Below are 19,984 nucleotides of genomic sequence, written 5' to 3'. Positions count from 1 at the left end.
GTTGGTATTTTTCAGCCAGAAAATGTCTTGTGATATGAAGAGTAATGGAGACAGAAAAAACCTGAAACTAGACCTTCCTGAAATTTCGGCATTAAAAAGAAACTCTTGTCAAATTTTGAAGTAAATGTAGATCAATTTATTATGCGTTATTTGTTCAGTGTTTTAATTTCCATTCGTTTTCTTGCCGAACTGACCTGTTTCAGAGTTTATTTCAAATTTGTTGTCAGTGACGCTGTTGGCTGTGGCCAGGATGGTGTAAAATAGCCGACTGTTTTTGTCACGGTCAATGGCCGAAATCTGAAGAACAGTGGTCCCAATGGCAGCATTTTCAGACACGTTGGCGCTGAAGTGAGGCTTCGTAAACATCGGGGCATTGTCATTACTGTCGAGAACTCGGAGAACAACCTGGAGAAATAACATCACAGAGATATGTAAACTAATTAAACACCCTAAAGATACTGCTTTATTACACTGTATTGGATAATTCTTGGTTTTTTACAACCCAATTCCTTACCAAAGTTGAACATGAGTTCACATACAAAGCTCACAATCAAAACAGAAAAACAAATTTGCAACCTAAATTAAATGAGAAAAGAGACGTTATGTCTTCCTCATATATACAATTAACAGAAAGCATCATATCTTCTGAATTTCAGATCTGTTGTGTTTTAGTCTGGAAATGAATAAAATTTGGAGGTAAAAAAAAACAAATATTTTCATTTCCAAGAGAATTATAGATATAATACTAGTAATATCAGTACAATTGTAAAATGAAGTGAAACAACATCATTGTACATATCAAAGACAAGAACTAAATAAAAGGAAGGCATTTCTCTGGGAATCAGACCACTAGGAGGTGAACTACAGTAATTAGTGCATATATTTACATCATTATATCAATCATTTCCATAAATCCATGCAATCATATAAAAGGATTCCATTTTCTTCTTCCATTTTTTTTGCTGGATGTCCATAAAATATAATTATTTCTTCTGTTTCTCCAAAATTACAGGCCTAATGAAAACCATCACTTTCATCACAGATGAAATCATCTTTCAACAACTATCTATTTCTGTTCTCCTGTTTTCCTTAGATGTCCATGGAAGCTATGTCCCGTCTAATGAACAAACCCACATTAAATACAATTACCTTTAAAAAGGTTCTATTCACTGCTTACTAGACAATCAAACAGAATTATCTAACTTGTCCCCCTCCCCGTCTAACTTCTCCCCTCCCCCTCGCTACGTCCCCCTCCCCTAACCCCCGTGACCTAAACCAAATGTTGATGATATAGAATGACTTGGGGTCGAGTAATATGAAAACATATGTTTGCCTAACCACACCTGGAATTAGTTTCCTTGATAAATCAGATCTATCTCACAGCCAATCTTACATATCAATGCTTATAATAGTCTGGAGCAGAGGATAGCTGACGTTGAGACAATGCCAGGATACACACTATCAACACACAAATCGCTTGTGTATACTAACCAACTCTGACAGCTGACAATGGCTAACTTTTTCTGTCCTTCTTTAGCGATGAGAAAACATATCAGAGACATAATATTAACTAGGATGACTTTGCTTTTTTCGTCAGAATTTGTACATCGGACTATATGTAAAACAATAGCTCTCCTTTGTAGCAGACATACAGATCATAAAACAAGCTATATGTTGTAGAATTAATGTCCTGCCTTCATAAGCAAAGTCAAAAGGAAATGTCTTGTACTGTAATTAAATGAAAAAGTATACTCATTGCAGAATAAATGGATTGACTCACTCACCCACTCCAAACCCTAAAAATGTTTCATTATCACAACAATCTTTACCAACAATTTTTTTCCTTTAACTCCTCATCCTGGCAGGTTTTAAAAGTTATATCAACTGTTATACAGAGTTACATACATCAGATAAGTGTCAATACAGATCACAGACAAAAACTGCTGTCTTTCACATCTATAAAAGCAAATATCTTTTGAAATTAGAAATTTATCATATACCGGTACATGATTGAATTCGTATAACAACTGCATGCCTTACTGAGTGACTGTAATTTCATATCTCAAGAAAACAAAGTCTGTCCTTCAATGTTACAGATAAAATTGATATCAATCATTTACAAATTTACCCTAATTTATTCTACATTATTTTTATATATCCAATATAAATTAACATTTACATAAAAAACACTTGTATTGATGCAATGAAAATGTTGCCATATTACAATTTGATGCCACTGGCAGTATTGGATAAAGTTATCTAAAAACCATTTCAAGTGAAATATCACAAAGTATTTTTTTGATTGGGCAATAATGATCCCTCTGAAATTGAAAATTACATTTGGCTACTTTAATTTCATTTAAAATGTGATTTAATTTGTTTTCAATTCAATTCTGTTTTTATCTTTCATGACATAAAATCCCAAAATAAATACCAAGATGGCAGTAGTTTTTGTGGAATAGCAAATTTTCTGATTTATTGAATATCAATGATGGTATAGTAGTTTGAACAGTATTTTCCAGACTATGCGTTTGGCATTAGGTAAACTACGGGGATATAAATCACACCTGGTCAACTATATAATGTGTGGTGTGCCTGCCTTGGTAATGAAGAAAGATAAGCCTCTCCTAAAAATACATCATCTGAAACCTGGTCTGATACTCTATAGCCCCTGATTTATATATCTACTCTTCCCTCCCCCCCTCCTCCCCCAACAATAATTACACCTGGTCTGATACTCTATAGTCCCTGATTTATATATCTACTCTTCCCTCCCCCCTCCTCCCCAACAATAATTACACCTGGTCTGATACTCTATAGTCTCTGATTTATATATCTACTCTTCCCTCCCCCCCTCCTCCCCAACAATAATTACACCTGGTCTGATACTCTATAGTCCCTGATTTATATTTCTACTCTTCCCTCCCCCTCTCCTCCCCAACAATAATTACACCTGGTCTGATACTCTATAGTCCCTGATTTATATATCTACTCTTCCCTCCCCCCCTCCTCCCCCAACAATAATTACACCTGGTCTGATACTCTATAGTCCCTCATTTATATATCTACTCTTCCCTCCTCCCCTCCTCCCCCAACAATAATTACACCTGGTCTGATACTCTATAGTCCCTGATTTATATATCTACTCTTCCCTCCTCCCCTCCTCCCCCAACAATAATTACACCTGGTCTGATACTCTATAGTCCCTGATTTATATATCTACTCTTCCCTCCTCCCCTCCTCCCCCAACAATAATTACACCTGGTCTGATACTCTATAGTCCCTGATTTATATATCTACTCTTCCCTCCCCCCTCCTCCCCCACAATAATTACACCTGGTCTGATACTCTATAGTCCCTGATTTATATTTCTATTTATATATCTACTCTTCCCTCCCCCCTCCTCCCCCACAATAATTACACCTGGTCTGATACTCTATAGTCCCTCATTTATATATCTACTCTTCCCTCCCTCCCTCCTCCCCAACAATAATTACACCTGGTCTGATACTCTATAGTCCCTGATTTATATTTCTACTCTTCCCTCCCCCCCTCCTCCCCCACAATAATTACACCTGGTCTGATACTCTATAGTCCCTGATTTATATATCAACTCTTCCTCCCCCCTCCTCCCCCAACAATAATTACACCTGGTCTGATACTCTATAGTCCCTGATTTATATTTCTACTCTTCCCCCCCCTCCTCCCCCACAATAATTACACCTGGTCTGATACTCTATAGTCCCTGATTTATATTTCTACTCTTCCCTCCTCCCTCCTCCCCCACAATAATTACACCTGGTCTGATACTCTATAGTCCCTGATTTATATTTCTACTCTTCCCTCCCCCCCTCCTCCCCCACAATAATTACACCTGGTCTGATACTCTATAGTCCCTGATTTATATTTCTACTCTTCCCTCCCCCCCTCCTCCCCCACAATAATTACACCTGGTCTGATACTCTATAGTCCCTGATTTATATTTCTACTCTTCCCTCCCCCCCTCCTCCCCCACAATAATTACACCTGGTCTGATACTCTATAGTCCCTGATTTATATTTCTACTCTTCCCTCCCTTCCCTCCCCTGATTTATATTTCTACTCTCCTCCCCCCCCCACAATAATTACACCTGGTCTGTTACACTATAGTACCTGAGTTAATTTTCTAGTCTTCCCTCCCCCCCTCCTCCCCCACAATAATTACACCTGGTCTGATACTCTATAGTCCCTGATTTATATTTCTACTCTTCCCTCCCCCCTCCCCTCCTCCCCAACAATAATTACACCTAAAACACAATCTATTTCTACCCAATAACTTACTCCTTACTACAATTTACCTAGGATAACCCAAAAGCTCCAACCCATAGACAAGAGGTACAGCAAGTATTCCTCATATATAGTAATATCAGTCGTTGATAAGCCCGGGGGAGGGAGGACAGGAGTTGAGTATATCTTAGAAGGTATAATGACTATAGAATTTAGGTGGGAATTAATAACAAGAGAGATATAATACTGTTCTAAACTTGTTACAGAAAAGTGGGATGGTCTCCTCCTGAACAAGGAATTACTACAGATATAATATAGTAAAGACGTAATCCCTCACCTGGCAAGTACGTATCACTATTGAAATAGCTCAGTCATGATATACAGCTTTAACTCTTTAGATATGTTGGTACACGACTCTACAAACTTCACCGATAATATTTTCACAGAGAGTTTAAGATTAATACTCGTTTTGAGGATTTTTAATTCGATGTATATCTTTCCTGAGGAAGAAATTGAAAAGTGCTCTCATGTCACATTAAACCAGCATAACCTGCGAGGCAAATGCACACACCAACTCCTGATATCCACTTTATGTCAAACCTAGCATCAATCTCTGAAGGTATCTTTAGGATAAAAGTCTTTCAAAGGAGAAAGATTTCACATAATTATATCTTAAAACCAGAAATAAAATATGAATGCACACATGGTGCCCTATTTGTTGAGGTGGCAGGTTGTGTCTCTGTCTGTTATAATCTATGAATTAGAACACAGAACTGTCATAATTTTTTCTTGGGAAAAGGTTGTTGGAAGATTTTAACGTTTGTCTGTTCATCAGTGTCAAACAGAACATATGGAGATTTCCTACATCAGCAGCCTGATTATAAATAAACATCACATTAAATTTTCCTCACATGTAGTACACCACCATACCATATAACGAAAAGGATTTGTGACAATCTTTCTAATATTTATTTCATAAATCCTGAAATTTTGAAGGAAACGTGGCATGTGCTATCCAGAATACTGAATTAAAAGCAAATATTTAAGACAGTTAGGTTCCATTAAGCTAATTATCCAAGATGTTCCACGTACAAGACAGGCATAACTAGATAATTACTTGCTAAAGCATCAGATTTGAAACCTCCAGTTTTAATCTTTTGTATACAAATCCTACTTTGAAAACTTCAAGTCTAATTCATGCATTGATAACAATCGGAATTAAATTTCAAAACTTCACTGGTAAAAAAATGCTGAATATCAGCTAACCTATAAACATTAATCTGTCAACTTTTAAAGTGCAGGGTGAGAGGTCATGTGATGTGTAGTCCTACATTTTGTTGATTGTCCAAAGGGTGTGTTATATACATATTCCAAGTGTATCAAATACCCCAATAGGTAAATCTGTCCCTGTCTACATACACTATACAGGTACACGTCACCTTGATTCACCAAATGACAACCTGTCTATATCTTCGGCAGAATGAATCAGCAATCTGTATGACGCCATTATCTTTATGAATGGACATATCTATCTATGGCTCCCAGAACTTGTGCAGTTTATCTGGAATCTATTTTTCTGTTTGTTATTGTTTTGAAGTCTGAACATTGGTTCATGTTCCCACCCTGGTATCAACTGCTTCAGAATATATAAGTCTGTGACCACAGCTAGGCCTTCCCACTATCACACAGCCTTATTTCCAACCCACGTTAAAGGTCAATGTCATTTATTTAGATGTATTTTTTTCTCTCTCAAGAGAAAAAAATACTTTTAACATTAATGTGTTTGCTGCTGAAATGCAATCTGAAATAGAACTCTTTAATTTCTCAATTTCCTTTCTTTTTTTCTGCTCCTACCATGTATCTAGTCTCATTAGCTCTTTCATTCCTTTAAAAACGAAATACAACATTTACATAGTCCATTTCTCGGAATTGGCTACCCTATTTTGATAAATTTGTCAACAAATGCTATATCATGTCCTGTAATACGCCCACCCACTTACATTGAGTTAGTAGTAATGTGTTAACCATCGGGGTCCTGTAATAAATCTAATCTTACTTTGAGCTGGGAGTTATGTGTTGGTCCCTGGGGTCCTGTAATAAGCCCACCCCTTTACTTTGAGTTAGAGGTTATGAGTTGTCAGCGTTAAGACTTATTGCAGCACAAATGTTCTAGGTTATTATAAATACACCTATATTTATACATTTTTATTTATCTGCTTTTTTCCAGTTTTCCAATTCTGCACTTTTAAAACCACATTTCGTTTTCCCATTTTTGTTACAATTGGTTCAATGTCTTCTTTCATTAGACCTAATTGTGGTTGTCGTTGACATCACGAGCTCACCAATTTAAGTGGCCTGTTGTGTAGGCTGCTGAGGTGAATAATTGATTCCGAGCTGAAGTTAGGTGATAAGCAGTTACTGTCCTCATTAATATTTGATCTGATTGATGATGGGTCTGTGTGTCTGAGCGCCCCTTGTCACCCTGCTTCTATACACACTGGTTGCAAAACCAGCAGTGATATGGCGTCTTTGTTCTCCTAAACTTCCATCACAGTATGTTTCCACTAATCAAATCTGCATTGTCAATAGAGCTACTTTTTATGTAATAAAATGTCAAGCCAGGTCAGAAAAGGTCAGGATAGGCTAGTCGGGGGTCAGAAAAGTTATACATGGAATACAGAGAAATTGTAACATCACAATGTCATAGAGTAACTGAACAATTCAATTAAAGGGTCAAAAGTTGAATCGCTACTGTTTAGTAGAAATATTGACGGTATTACAAATCTAGTGCTACAGAGTAGTGTTGCTGCTGAAAACTAGAGATTAGAATACAAAATAGAGGTTTGTGCCAGGATGAAGAATGAGAAATTGAGGCAGATGATAGGAAGGTGGAAAGTGAGAGATAGATAGATGGGTGACAGTTGAGAGAGGAAGAAAAATGACGACATGTCAAAGGTGAATGCAGGGGAAGGTAACTCTACCATAAAAACCTCTGTGTTTGTTAAGTACAAGTATAAAAGACTCCTAAACAAACTTTTTTATGTGACTTTGTCCTTCGTCAGATTGACACTGTGATAAGAGGTGTAAATTACCACAAACATATCAGCTCACGTCAAACAATCAACATTCTATTATAAGGTATGTAATTATGTATGGTTGGTCTAGACAGAGGCCAGTCCTTTTTTCAATTTTTTCACTTCAAGCTTTACAAAAATGTTCTAGATGACAATCATATATTGTCTAGAAATCAGAAATGATTTTTTCCTGTTGTTTTTGTAGAGAGCATACCTGAAGCTTCCATCTTGTATCAATTATCATGGCATTGTTCTTACATAGGTACACACAGGTAAAACTATGATTTGGAAAAAGAAACCAGCAGACATCTCAGACATTATGGCATCATATTGATGTGAACTCTGATGTAAAATGTAAAAAAGACAGATAAAAACAAAACTTTGATGTCAACACCTAAAAAATTTTAAGTCTAATTCCTTATTAGTAAAAGACAACAGGAACTGATAATACACCAAAACAAAACAAAAAACATCATAAACCATAAAACAGAACATGTAATGTGAAAGGAAACACTCCCAGCGCTTCAAGCTTTAGACAATTATTAGTTAGTACAAGTGTCTTTGTCTTATTCCAATGGGAGAAAATAATAACCTTTTCTATTAGACAGGATTTGTAAAGAACTAGATGGTACAAGGTATAGCAGAAACACATTAAGTATTACAGAACTGCAATGTGTACCAACAGACTAGTGTTACTTAGTTCATCCATGATTACACTTCACATACTGCTACAAAAATAACATCCAATTTGAAGCTTATAATTCATTTTTCTCTCCTGCTATTGACAGGACTGGAAACATTTGGAATAAAAATATATCAGTAATTTATGTAATCCTTTCAAAAATAAGCTTAAATGAATTAGAAAAAATCAATTATTTCTGTCTCTCTTCAACAAACAAACGAGTTTTGTGGTTTGGAATGCAGAATTTGGTTAAACCAATTTCTATATTGCTGGCCAGAAATATAAATAAAATATCACTTTCATTTCCATAATCTTGTTTAAAAGTTGGAGTTGAAATATACAGTGTCGCACAAGGCAATGGTATATAGCCACTTAATGCTGAAAGGAATTTTTCAGCCGAAAACTAACTTCAAACAAGCGATTTGTCTAATCCTGTAAAAAAATCTGACCGACTATTTGATGTCCGTCTCCAGATTAGGGTAAGTCCCACATAAGACTTCTAAATCTCTCTCCTTACTCCTACACTCTTGATATAGTACACTGGCTCCAAACCAGCACTTAATACTGATCCTCTTCCAAAGTTACACGATCTAATAAAATTTAATATCAGCTTTCTCAGCTCTTTGGCAGCAGTATGAAAGTGTGGCGTTAAATAGATCTCAATCAAATCATAAATGAAGCTAATTTATCTCGATGGCTCTTCATAATTACATACTTTCATTTCATGTTTATCTCTTAGAGACACCCCTTTCATTCATGATAACACCTTTTCATTTTGTGATAATATTTCAATTTGACAAATGATAACGGCCTCCAGTTCTGTGTTTCCTGCCACTTCCAGTAGTCCAATTTCTCACTGAACTGATATGAAGCTAGTTATAAATCATGTAAAATATGAAAAGTTGGACTTGAAAGAAATATTGAAATCAGAGTTAAAGAAAACATATATTTGGGTAAAATCTGACACTTCCCAAGGATAAACAACTGTGCTATCGGATCCCAATGTTGAATCATCATGATGGTGATGTCTGTTGAGTCTTGATCTAGACAATTTAAACACACAAGTATTTTAATTGACTTTCATGCAGAGAGAAATCTCCCTTTAATTTTTGACAGGTAACAAAAATTATCTCCCTTCTGAACCCTAATCTATTAAATGTAACAGCAAAAAATTTTTTTCATTCACTGAGATATTTGAAGCATTGGTCAGTCTCTATATTTATAAGGAATATTAACACTTAACCACCATCTGATCTATTGAAATGGAATACAGAACAATGTACCATGCAAGTTGTAGGGAGTTTCCAAGATACTTTAATTATCATTAATGGTTCCCTTCAAATAAACACTAACAAAGATCAGAACACCTCTTGAAGTATAAAGTTGAATAAGAAGCTAAGTGATGGATAAACAAGTCAACTTTACCACCCACCAATGTAGTGTAGTTCCGATAAACAGTTATTACACAGCATAGGATCATACCGAAAACTCTATACAACTGGACAAGAACCATCTCTACCTTTGTTTAGACAGAATAGCACAGGATGATCTACAGATGTTGAATGGCAAAATTCTTCGGTATCTGGCAGTGGTCAAATGACCATCAAAATAACCACTACTCAGGACAGACTGACCACAAAGACCACAATTACTGCCACATGGCATTCATCCTTTATCAGATCTTTGATAGTGTGTGCATAGAAGTTTAGAACTGCTGAAAATTTCCTCAATATAAACATCTTTGGACTTAACAAAAGATTTATATATTTTTAAAAATCTATGTTTTTGTGCCCCGCAATATAAGCCTGAATTATCAACAGCAAGTGTGAAAGCTGGATTTAAGGGATTTAAACCTGCACAAAAACAAACATGTCTTGTTGCTTTATAAAACTTCAATGTCAACAAGACACAATCAATATTTACAGATCATGGTGAATTAATTAATTTTTTATGAAACAACAAACTGCAATCTCCACTGCAATCTCAGACATCACTTACATTGGCACGAGTCTCATGGACGCCATCAGTGGCAGCAACTGTAAGATTGTAGATTTCTTTGGTCTCCCGATCAAGGCGGCGTGCTAGATGCACACTTCCATCAACAGGACTAATAAGAAAGTCACTGTTGTCATCACCACCTGCAATATAAACCGTTATAAAAATACCAGGAAGACAAATGAATGTAAAGACAGGAGTTTTATGCTTCGATTTGCACAGCATTACCATAAACCTGAAGCCAAAAGATATATTTCTTATGAAACACATAAAACATGCTATGGCTTGCTTCTTTTCTTGATTTTTTATGTAAATGTTATACTGAATTTTGTGATTTCAATCCATCCTTGAATCTCGTGAAAATACAACCTTTCAAAATTGTTAAGACTGACACACCAAGGAAGCCAACATAAAGCATACCTATTATGGAGAACCAAACTTTGTCCTTATCAGGGTCTCTGGCTCTGACCAATCCCAGCATCTGACCCAGCTTACAGTTCTCAGACACGGGTTCAAACATGTACACTGATTGGTCAAATACAGGAGCATTAGGTGAGCTAGTTGGACGAGGTCCCACCAAAATCTGGGCTCGAACCTTGCTCCTCTTCTTCACATCCCCATTGTCTGTAGCACGGATCTGTTTTAGCATGACAAAAAAAAAGTTAAATACAGCCTATCATTTTCATTATGTAATGACACTTTTGCTCTGATTTAAAAGATAAATTTTCAGATTATGATATTATCAGTTACATGGTGTTACTTGTGTAACAATTTTCCACCATTACATTGAACTATAAAGCAACTAGCCATGGCATCAAATATGCACAATGTTGGCTAAATGTTGATGCAATTAAGCTCAATTAAATGATATCCCAATAGAATTTCAGCTTGAACCTTGGGTCCTGTCATAAACAGTTTTTGTGAGTAGTTATTTTGGGATTTCAATATAAAAAAATGTTTTTCCTGGTTTTCTCAATGATCTATATAATGCCAAAACTAATTCTTTCAGTGATATTATGATTGACAGATGTGAAATGTTTGTAGATAAAAGTACCAACCTTAAGCTCATACATCTTTGGCTCTAGGGCTTCTACCGCATAGATCATACCAGTTGTGGCATTGATAGTAAACTCTGTCTGTTCCCTCCCTCGGATCTTATAGGTAATCTCGGCATTTTTACCACTATCTTTGTCCTCCCCGAAAACGCGAAGCACTGGCATTGGTTTACTTCCAGGAGACTTAGCCATGATGTTAACTTTATAATTCCTTTGTAGAAACTTTGGCTTGTTGTCATTTTTGTCAAGGATTTGGACAACGACTCGTGTGACTGAAGAAAGGCTTGGCGTTCCATTATCACTAACAGTTACCTGAAATAACAGAAATCAACAGTCAAAAAATTGAATTGTAAAACTTATTTGGAAAAACATTCTACAACTGAAATATGAAACAAAACCGTATTTGGGTTTAAAGGTCAATGATGTGACTCGAAGAAAGGGGAAATCTCTGATAGATAAGACCTTACTAGAATGTTGCCACTGTTTCTGTAAAACCATAGATCTTCATGGGACTTAATTTTTGAGGTTCTTTTCATTTCTTAAACTTTTTCATGGATGCTATATTTTGTGGATAAATACACCTCAATAATTCTACTTTACTTATTTTAACTGTCCATTCACATACGATTTTGCAGTATCCATGAAATCAATGAAAATAAACCTCCCACAAAAATTGAGCATTTAACAGTAACTATTCAGACATATATTAGTATGGAATGATATCTATTACTTTAAGAAATAAAAATGTTGCAAAATAGATAAAATTTTAAATCATAATGATACTAATGGTGTTTGTTTGGAGAGGGGGTTGAGACTTGGAGAAGGGGTTTTGGCTGGGAGATATGTCTATCAGCAGACAGAAGTCAGCAGAATCGTGCATCATATTCACATTGGAATCTACCTCGCACAGTTAATTTTGTAGGATTTTTTCTGGCGAGCCCAGAGCACAACTCAGTCCAGTTACAAAGAGATATAGTGGGCAAGGGTTCAAAAAGTTTGAGTGAGTTCCAATGGAACAACATGAGCCCAAGAATTAATAAATATTTGAGTCCAAAAACATTGCCTCAATTCCATATCCAAGCAAAGCAGTTTTTTTAGAATCATTTTAACAGGAAACTCCTCTCATTTTTCCTGGTGTATTATACAAACATTGCTGTTTTGTTAACTAATTTATATATGACATCAGGATCTTAAATCTACATCAGAATGTGAAATCTTGACCATAATATACTCCACCTGGAGAGGGTGGAGCAGACTGTTAAGAGAAAATCTACCTGACAGTGTATTGAGTTCCAGACACCTGGCTTAATAAACAAACACCCACAAATATACAACCCACACACAATTCACGGATATATTGCTATCAGCAACTGAACAAAATCTGCTATCGGCAACTGAACAAAATCTCACAAGAACACGTAGTCAAGTTCTCAACATCAATGAAAGATAAAAAGATAGTATTGCAATATTGAAACAGTATCTGCTTGTCTGCTATTGATGTTCCTGACAAAAGGTACAAGGAATAGGTGATCTCACAATATCCCAATTCAATATGTCTTCCTCTACCATACAACTACTGTGAGTCATGAGCACACCCACAAAACGAAGACCCAAAAGGAGCTGGGAGTATATAAAGAGAGGGCATGTCCTGGGCGGGGAGATCATTCACCCTTGTATTATAAATCAATGCTGAATGAAACAAGAGTTTCCATCGATAGTACCTGAATACAAAATACACATTATAGAATTATAAACCAAAATTAGCATTAAAATTAGGCTTTTAATCAATCTCTCTTGAAATTTCAACTGTGGAATTTGGAAGTTAATTAGTAAAACTCATTAGATTTTATAATTAAAATTGCAATTCTTTGTTCAATTTCAATAAACAGTAAGAGAATTTTTTCTTTTCATTTGAATTTCTGTGCTAACTAGTTTTACCATAACACAGGATGGTTTCAACAGCAACAGTTGACATACATGCACAATAAAACTAGGATGGTCTGATCTTGGTTAAAAAAAAGATAATTGAACCACAAGCTGTCAAGGCTTAGCATCAGGATGTCCTAGTTCATTTGTCTACCTCAGAATGTGAGTTGAACAAAGTCTGTTTTTGGATATGTTTATATAATAATCCCCCAGGGGACCTTAAAGAAATTGGTTTGCATATAGGAGTGGTTTACAACAGAGTTCAAAGTTCACAGAGCATTTACTCCTCAACAGGAGACAAGCATAAATCCACAAGTTACAAGTACATTATCACGTTGATGGTTGAATATCTCATTTGAAATATGTGATGTGATTACTAGTATATAACAAGCATTCCTTACTACATTTTATAGTACAGTTTTGTTATTGTTGATCATCCACTTTGAAAAAAGATTTTTTTTTCATTAAGTAGAGTTAAGATAAATGATATTCTGATTAGTGATGAAAATGTCTTTGTGAATCAGATTCTACAACAATTAAAGCTACCATCCTCTTGGTCAATGAAAGGGCATGTTACGATTGACCCTTGACCTGAGTGACTTGTCAATACTTCATGTCAGGCTTTTGTGCACATCTGCCCTCTAAGCCCTTTGGGAATTTTTTTGCAATGAAAGTCAAATTGATTTCATTCTTCATCTCTGATAACCATGTATTTGCAGCTTTAAGTCACAGACAGAATTGCTGACCATTATTAGTTGTCCTAGAGGTATTGCTCAGTTAGATGACCACTTCGATGTATGCTGACCACTTTGACCAAACAGGATATACAGCAATAACCATGATAAGAAGCTTCCCTACTACACAGCTGCCCTCCTAGCAAGGTCACAGCCCCTAGAGACCTAACGTGGGACCCTTCGGTCATAAGATTATTGAAAACCATTCTCACACATAATTAAATAAAATAAGCCCTCAACCTGACTTCATCACTCCATATTATACCTCAAATGTAATAATATCTAGTGACTCTGCCTGCAGCATGACCAGACACAACGGCCAGTACTGATTTCCTTTGGGCCAAAACACACAGACAACCAATCCTTTACTTGCTTTTAAAGTGCACTCCCTTACAGTTCAGTGGAAAACAGGGAAATGCGACGGTATGAAGCAAGAACTCTGTTAAGCATGTAAATATCACTAAAAGGAATTACAGCTAAATCATAGCAAACAGGATTGGCAATGATCATTGAGCTGAGAAATTGTATGTATACTACCACTAAATATATCACTAATAAAATCTGTTTTGTGCTTTGGTCCTCAAATCAAAATGGCCGCCATCAGACACCCCTTCAGATGTTAGACACTGTGCAATAGTTAGACTGTCAGATCAAAGGTGATGATGATGGGGCCATTAAGTGTAGTCCTGATCAGCTCTGTCTGTACTTATATAACCATCCTTGTAACATACAAGTTTGTCTATATTTATATATAACCAATCAATGGCACTTTGAGTGTAACAGGACTACAGTTTGACCGAAAGCTAATTAACTGAATATACACAAAAATTCTGAGTAACCTTCATCAAATTATACTGTAATCTACAGGTAATGACGGGAGATGAGATGCAAACAAAATACTGTGATTACTCATAAACATACAAGTAATTGCTTCCCCCCCTCCCCCAACATTCAACTTCATAACTGATGGTTCTGTTTGAATTATGCCCCTTTGAGCCTAGAGTTACGTCCCTTTGTGCAGCATCAGACACACTGGTCCTGTTTAATGAAAATGCCCTGTAATGGCTTCTACTACAGAGAAAAAATAGGTAGTCAAGAACATCAGGCATTGGTGGTCATTTATCTCAAGCTAATTAACAACCCTGTCAGCCTTACTAATCAGAGAACGGAAGAAGTGACCAGAACAGCTTTGGTTTGACCATCCATTATTGACCAACTTCTATTTTCTGATCAATACAAACCTATCTTGACTAGCTAGTGTCCCTAATACAGACAAAAGACAATGGTCACTGGTATCGATATCAGCAGTTGTGGTCAATGAAGTGAAGACAAAGGCAGCGGTCAGCAGCATTAATAGCTGACCAGCGTACAATGTTTTTCTGCTGTCTGTGTGGATTATCAGAGTAATAATACCCTCTATGCTTCCTCGTTAGTGACCAAAGCTTATTTGGAACGACCACTAAAAAGTCCTCATCACTAAATGTCTAGATTATTCAGAACGAGTTAACATCTTTATAAAGTCAGATATTCGTGACTTGCCATACCCAAAATTTATTTCTAAGGATGTAAAACGTAACTGTTGAGTCTATAAAATCTCTCTATTCTTTTACCATCAGCAGCAATAAATCCACCATCTGTCGGTGGTCAGTGAGACAAGTCCCTAATAGAACTGTCACCATCCATGATTAGCTGGATTTCTGGTGATTACCACTGTTTTTTGTAGCTGCTAAATAACCTTCCTTAACTGTCTGTTGGTTACTGATTTGATTGCGTTACACTGCTGTCGGCCATTACTGACCCTATGATGCACCTTCTCAACAACCTTTGTGATATCTCTATCAGTGTTGGTGTCAGAAGTATTGATTATAACACCTATGTATATGTGTCATCATCACCAATCTATGTACAAGAAATTGAGAGATTTTTCTTTCATTTGAGACCGTGTTTCTCAGATAATCATAGTCTACCGAACTGCTATGTTTACACAGAATCCAAAACCACGGACATTTTCTTATATTTATGCTTTGACATTCAGAAAAATCTCTTTTATGTGAGAAGCACAAAACTATTTGTATTTTTTGCTTCTTCAAATTTTCAATATTGCAGTAAATATGATATGGTAGAGACAATTAATCCAGAAGAGAGACTAAAGTCAAACTGCAAATTCCTAAATCTACATAAAGGTTTTTAAGCCAACTAGTATAAGGTCTGCTTTCACCAGTTTTTATGGTATTAATCATTATATCTGAGATAGTTTTTGCATTACCAACCTTTTTGTTCACCCTGAAAATTTTCTTAATCTGTTGGTGACAGAAAGACCAGAAAATGCTCTAAATGATGACAGATTTTAATATTCCTTTAAAAAGATATGGGTCAAAAAGCAAAAAATGAGGAACATTAGGAATTTGTGAATGACAAAAGAGGAATACTTTTTGACCAGAATTCTTATGAGACCAACGAAAGAGGAACACTTCAGATACAGAATTCTGATGAGAACACCACAATAGGAACACTTATGGTACAGAATTCTGATGAGAACACCAAAGAAGAACAATTAAGGTACAGAATTCTGATGACAACAACAAAAGAGGAACACTTTTGGACCAGAGTTTTCATGCATCATACCATCTTATCTTGCAGAACAGCAGAACTTCTCTGACAAAACATGCATCCTTATCTATCTCAGCTTCTCCAACAGTATTGGCCTCTCAATCATGACTGACAGATCATCTGCTCAATGCATCTCATCAAGACTGTTCACAAATCACAGATACTGGAATTCTCTTGTTTCCCATAATTTTATCGATGAAGATAAAAATGATCATAATTTTTCCTTTTCATTCCATGAAGTGCCTCTCTCCCAATTGCTTCCACACAATAAATAAAACCAAGGTCGTGTGGTTGGGAGGGTTTTGCCACAAACAACACAACACAGTCATGGAAGAAAAATTATTCTAAACGTGATGAAAAATAAAATCTTAATTCCAATGAGAACTACTTAAAAAATGATGAAGTTTGATGTGATGAACAAAAAGTTTAATAACAATCCATCACCTACAAGTCATTTCCTTAAATTTCAGTTCAATTAATTTCACTTTTTATCATTTTGTTATCAGAAACCACATCATCTATTAACAAAGTTTGCTGAGATAGAAATTTTAAAAAGTTTTTGGACAATTTTGTCAATGATATCAATCAAGTGTAGAGTCAATCAACAAGTGTTAGATTGATCACATCAGAATCAATCTAGAGATCACATAAGTTTCACTGTTTTTCATGCTTTATTAGAAAATTATTAGCTCCATCAACTCACATAACATAGGGAGAATGAGGGCGACAAGGCCAACAGTTAACTTATAAATGAAAGTAAAATCTTTGTTTCTGTGGTGCTGGTAAAGTCTTCAACATAGCGGAAGTCAGCATGGGACTTAGCAGGTCTGGCAAAATGGCCATAACCACTCAATAAAAAGAGTCTAAACGGAAGCAGGGTTCAAATCCAAAACCATAAAAACACCAACCAACTGTAGGCTATAAGTAGGAAACACTTGTGTATTATGACGACAGATGCTTTATTTTCTCTATTACTTTTTTGTTTTATTACTTGTGTTTTATACCTCGTTCACAGCTGGAAATGAAAATTCATTATCTGTGAGTTCAAACTAACACAAAGTAACCATAAATTCTGTACCCTTACATCCATTGCCCCAAACACAAACAAGAAACTATAATTTAAAGTGAACTGTCTCAGTGTGCAGTTCATGTGATTAATGAATTGCCACTACTCCACATCAGTTATCTCCCTTCTTTTATACCTCTTCATGTCCAAAGGTGCTAAGGGGTGAGAAAATGGTCTAAAAACACACATCACAACACTTTCAAAGGCAGACCACTGATGACAGGAAATAGATGAGAGCAGCTCTAGTAGTAAAGAGGAATCAAGGCATCCTGTTTCATGTGTAATGATAAAATGGAAGAAAGTTCTGTTATTGTGTCTGGCAAGACTCATTCTTTTTCAAAATCAACAAATTTTATTATCATTACCAGGTATTATCTTTTACATTTCAATTTACCTTACTTTATTACATTAATCAGCAATATATGTTATTTTTACACTTATCTTATAAATAGTAGTGAAAGGTTACTTAAGGCATTTTTGGATTCTGAAATAGAATGAAGTAAAGTAAAATTTCCATTACACAAGTTAGATTTTAATCAGGAAAACGATAATCCCAAATAAGGACATGTCACATAAAGCTGTAGCTGTTTGGTTATAAAGGCTGATGTATATGTACATAAAGTGCTCCCAAACTGCAAGTCATTATACACACAAACTTCAATGACAAATGTTCCTTACAGAAGTACTGGAGTATCAAACATTAATGATAAAGTATTTAGAAAAAACCTTATCACGCTAACACCTGTATATATTTACTACATCTGAGAATCTATTTAAAATGTAGATAACTTTAAAGTTTTAAATACAAAAATAAACACATAAATCTTTCCCCTGCAATGACATCTTCTAATTATTATTTTTCTTTTTCTTGACAGGCAAAATGTGAAATCAAAAAAATTCATCAATGGGAACGAACTCAGTAATTTAAAATATGACATGTAACCATTATACAGAGTGGAGGTTTTTAGGAAATGAGACTACAAATGGATATATTTAGAGCGTTGTCAGTTCTGAAATCAACTAATGACTTGATGTTGCAGATGATATTTATGGAAATCACCAATAGAAACCGATACTTTTGCGCTTATGCGAGAAAAAACAACAACCCATTTTAACGTTAAAATCAATAGAAGACATATCCTGCTGATGTATTCTCTTTGTAGCTTGGAACAATATAAGTATGTTACCATGGTATTTTGGTGTGTTTCAATCTTCAATGGCATCTCTGCCATTGATTGAGCCATTAGGGGAGGCAGATTAATAAAGAGGTCAGAACGTAGACTTTCATCTTGTCATTGCTACGACGTCAGCCATGACACCAGCATGCTCCCCAACAACCAATGTAATGTTGGTGTGGTTTGTCTTGGTCTCCACTGTAATATCCCTCATACTGACCAGGTTACAATTTTCCCTGCCTAACAAGAATTATATCCGATCTGATAACACCATCACTTTGCAACACTCTCTCATTCCGTCTTATTGCTTTTGATCATTGATGAAATCTTCTTCAATGACTGTCCTAGATTGTCAACAAAGTCATATCGCAGACATCTTTATTTTTATTTTTCTACTTTAGAAAGAAAACAAAATTACAGCTATTGATTTGGCAATGCATCTCTAAGGAAGAGTTATTTCAGAGACTTTCAAATGTTGTTTGTGATAAAAGATGAACAAAATAATTGTATCTATTACACTTGGGCAATACCCAGACAGAATGACATCAGAAGTAATAGTAAGAAGTCGAACCCCAGCTAATCTATTTCCTTCAGACAAACTTGACATATACAGAAGTGTAGAATGGACTTGTACAGAACTGTAGACTAAACACATAGAGAAGTCTAATTAAAACAGGCTTTTGGACTGTACAAAAAATCTAATCAAAACAGGTTGCTCACATGTTTCTGCTTTTATTTTAAAATTAGTCCTTTGACCAAGTCAATAATGTATCTATCTGTTAACTATGTGTTAACCTGACAGGTGCTTACATTTATCAGTATACACACCAGCTGATGGTCAATACCTAATGGAGGAAGGTCATGACCTTTGGTATAGAAAACCAGTATCACTTTCCATACTTATTTATAACCCTATATTTCTCTCTACCTATCAAGCATGATTGATAACACCAGAAACCGATACAATTAATCAACTGTCATTTCATTGTCATTTCTTATCCATGCATGCTTTGACAAAGTAATTACACACACTCTGTTGATTTTTGTCCTTGTTTGTAAACATTGTAATTCTTCTGTAAGAAGTACCATGACTAGAACATTGTTTTTATGGTGATTCTACATCTTTGTTTCCATTAATGTTAAAAGTCATTGATTGTTCATGTTCAGTGTCCCTGTTTTTATCAGCCAGAGGCCAGATCTGTTCTGATGATACCAACCACATATAAATATCATGTTTGCATGACAGTGGCGAAGAACTAGAGCAGAGACCATTAAAAAATGGATTGCATTGTTAACAGTATTGTATGTAGACCGTATGTAAGCGTTTCTACTGTTGTTAGCTGGTAAACAACTGCGTGACGTCAAAACAATCATTCTATCATAACAGAAAAATATGTCACA

General features: G+C 35.6%; 1 protein-coding gene across 1 annotated transcript in view; it reads right to left on the bottom strand.

Annotated features, from left to right (window-relative positions):
• LOC132550716 (protocadherin Fat 1-like) overlaps nt 1–19,984 on the bottom strand; it is a gene marked incomplete at its 5' end in the record, with an annotated part of 71,309 nt that overhangs the window by 34,211 nt on the left and 17,114 nt on the right. The window contains 4 exons of the mRNA XM_060214807.1: nt 195–405; nt 10,021–10,160; nt 10,438–10,654; nt 11,076–11,384. Coding sequence (XP_060070790.1) covers nt 195–405; nt 10,021–10,160; nt 10,438–10,654; nt 11,076–11,384 — 877 coding nt within the window. The remainder of the gene's footprint in view (nt 1–194; nt 406–10,020; nt 10,161–10,437; nt 10,655–11,075; nt 11,385–19,984) is intronic.

The sequence above is a fragment of the Ylistrum balloti genome, unplaced genomic scaffold, assembly GCF_031769215.1.
Source record: "Ylistrum balloti isolate Yb309-2 unplaced genomic scaffold, AGI_CSIRO_Ybal_v1 Utg370140, whole genome shotgun sequence".
Classification (NCBI taxonomy): Eukaryota; Metazoa; Mollusca; class Bivalvia; order Pectinida; family Pectinidae; genus Ylistrum; species Ylistrum balloti.
This window is presented reverse-complemented; position numbering and strand designations above follow the sequence as displayed.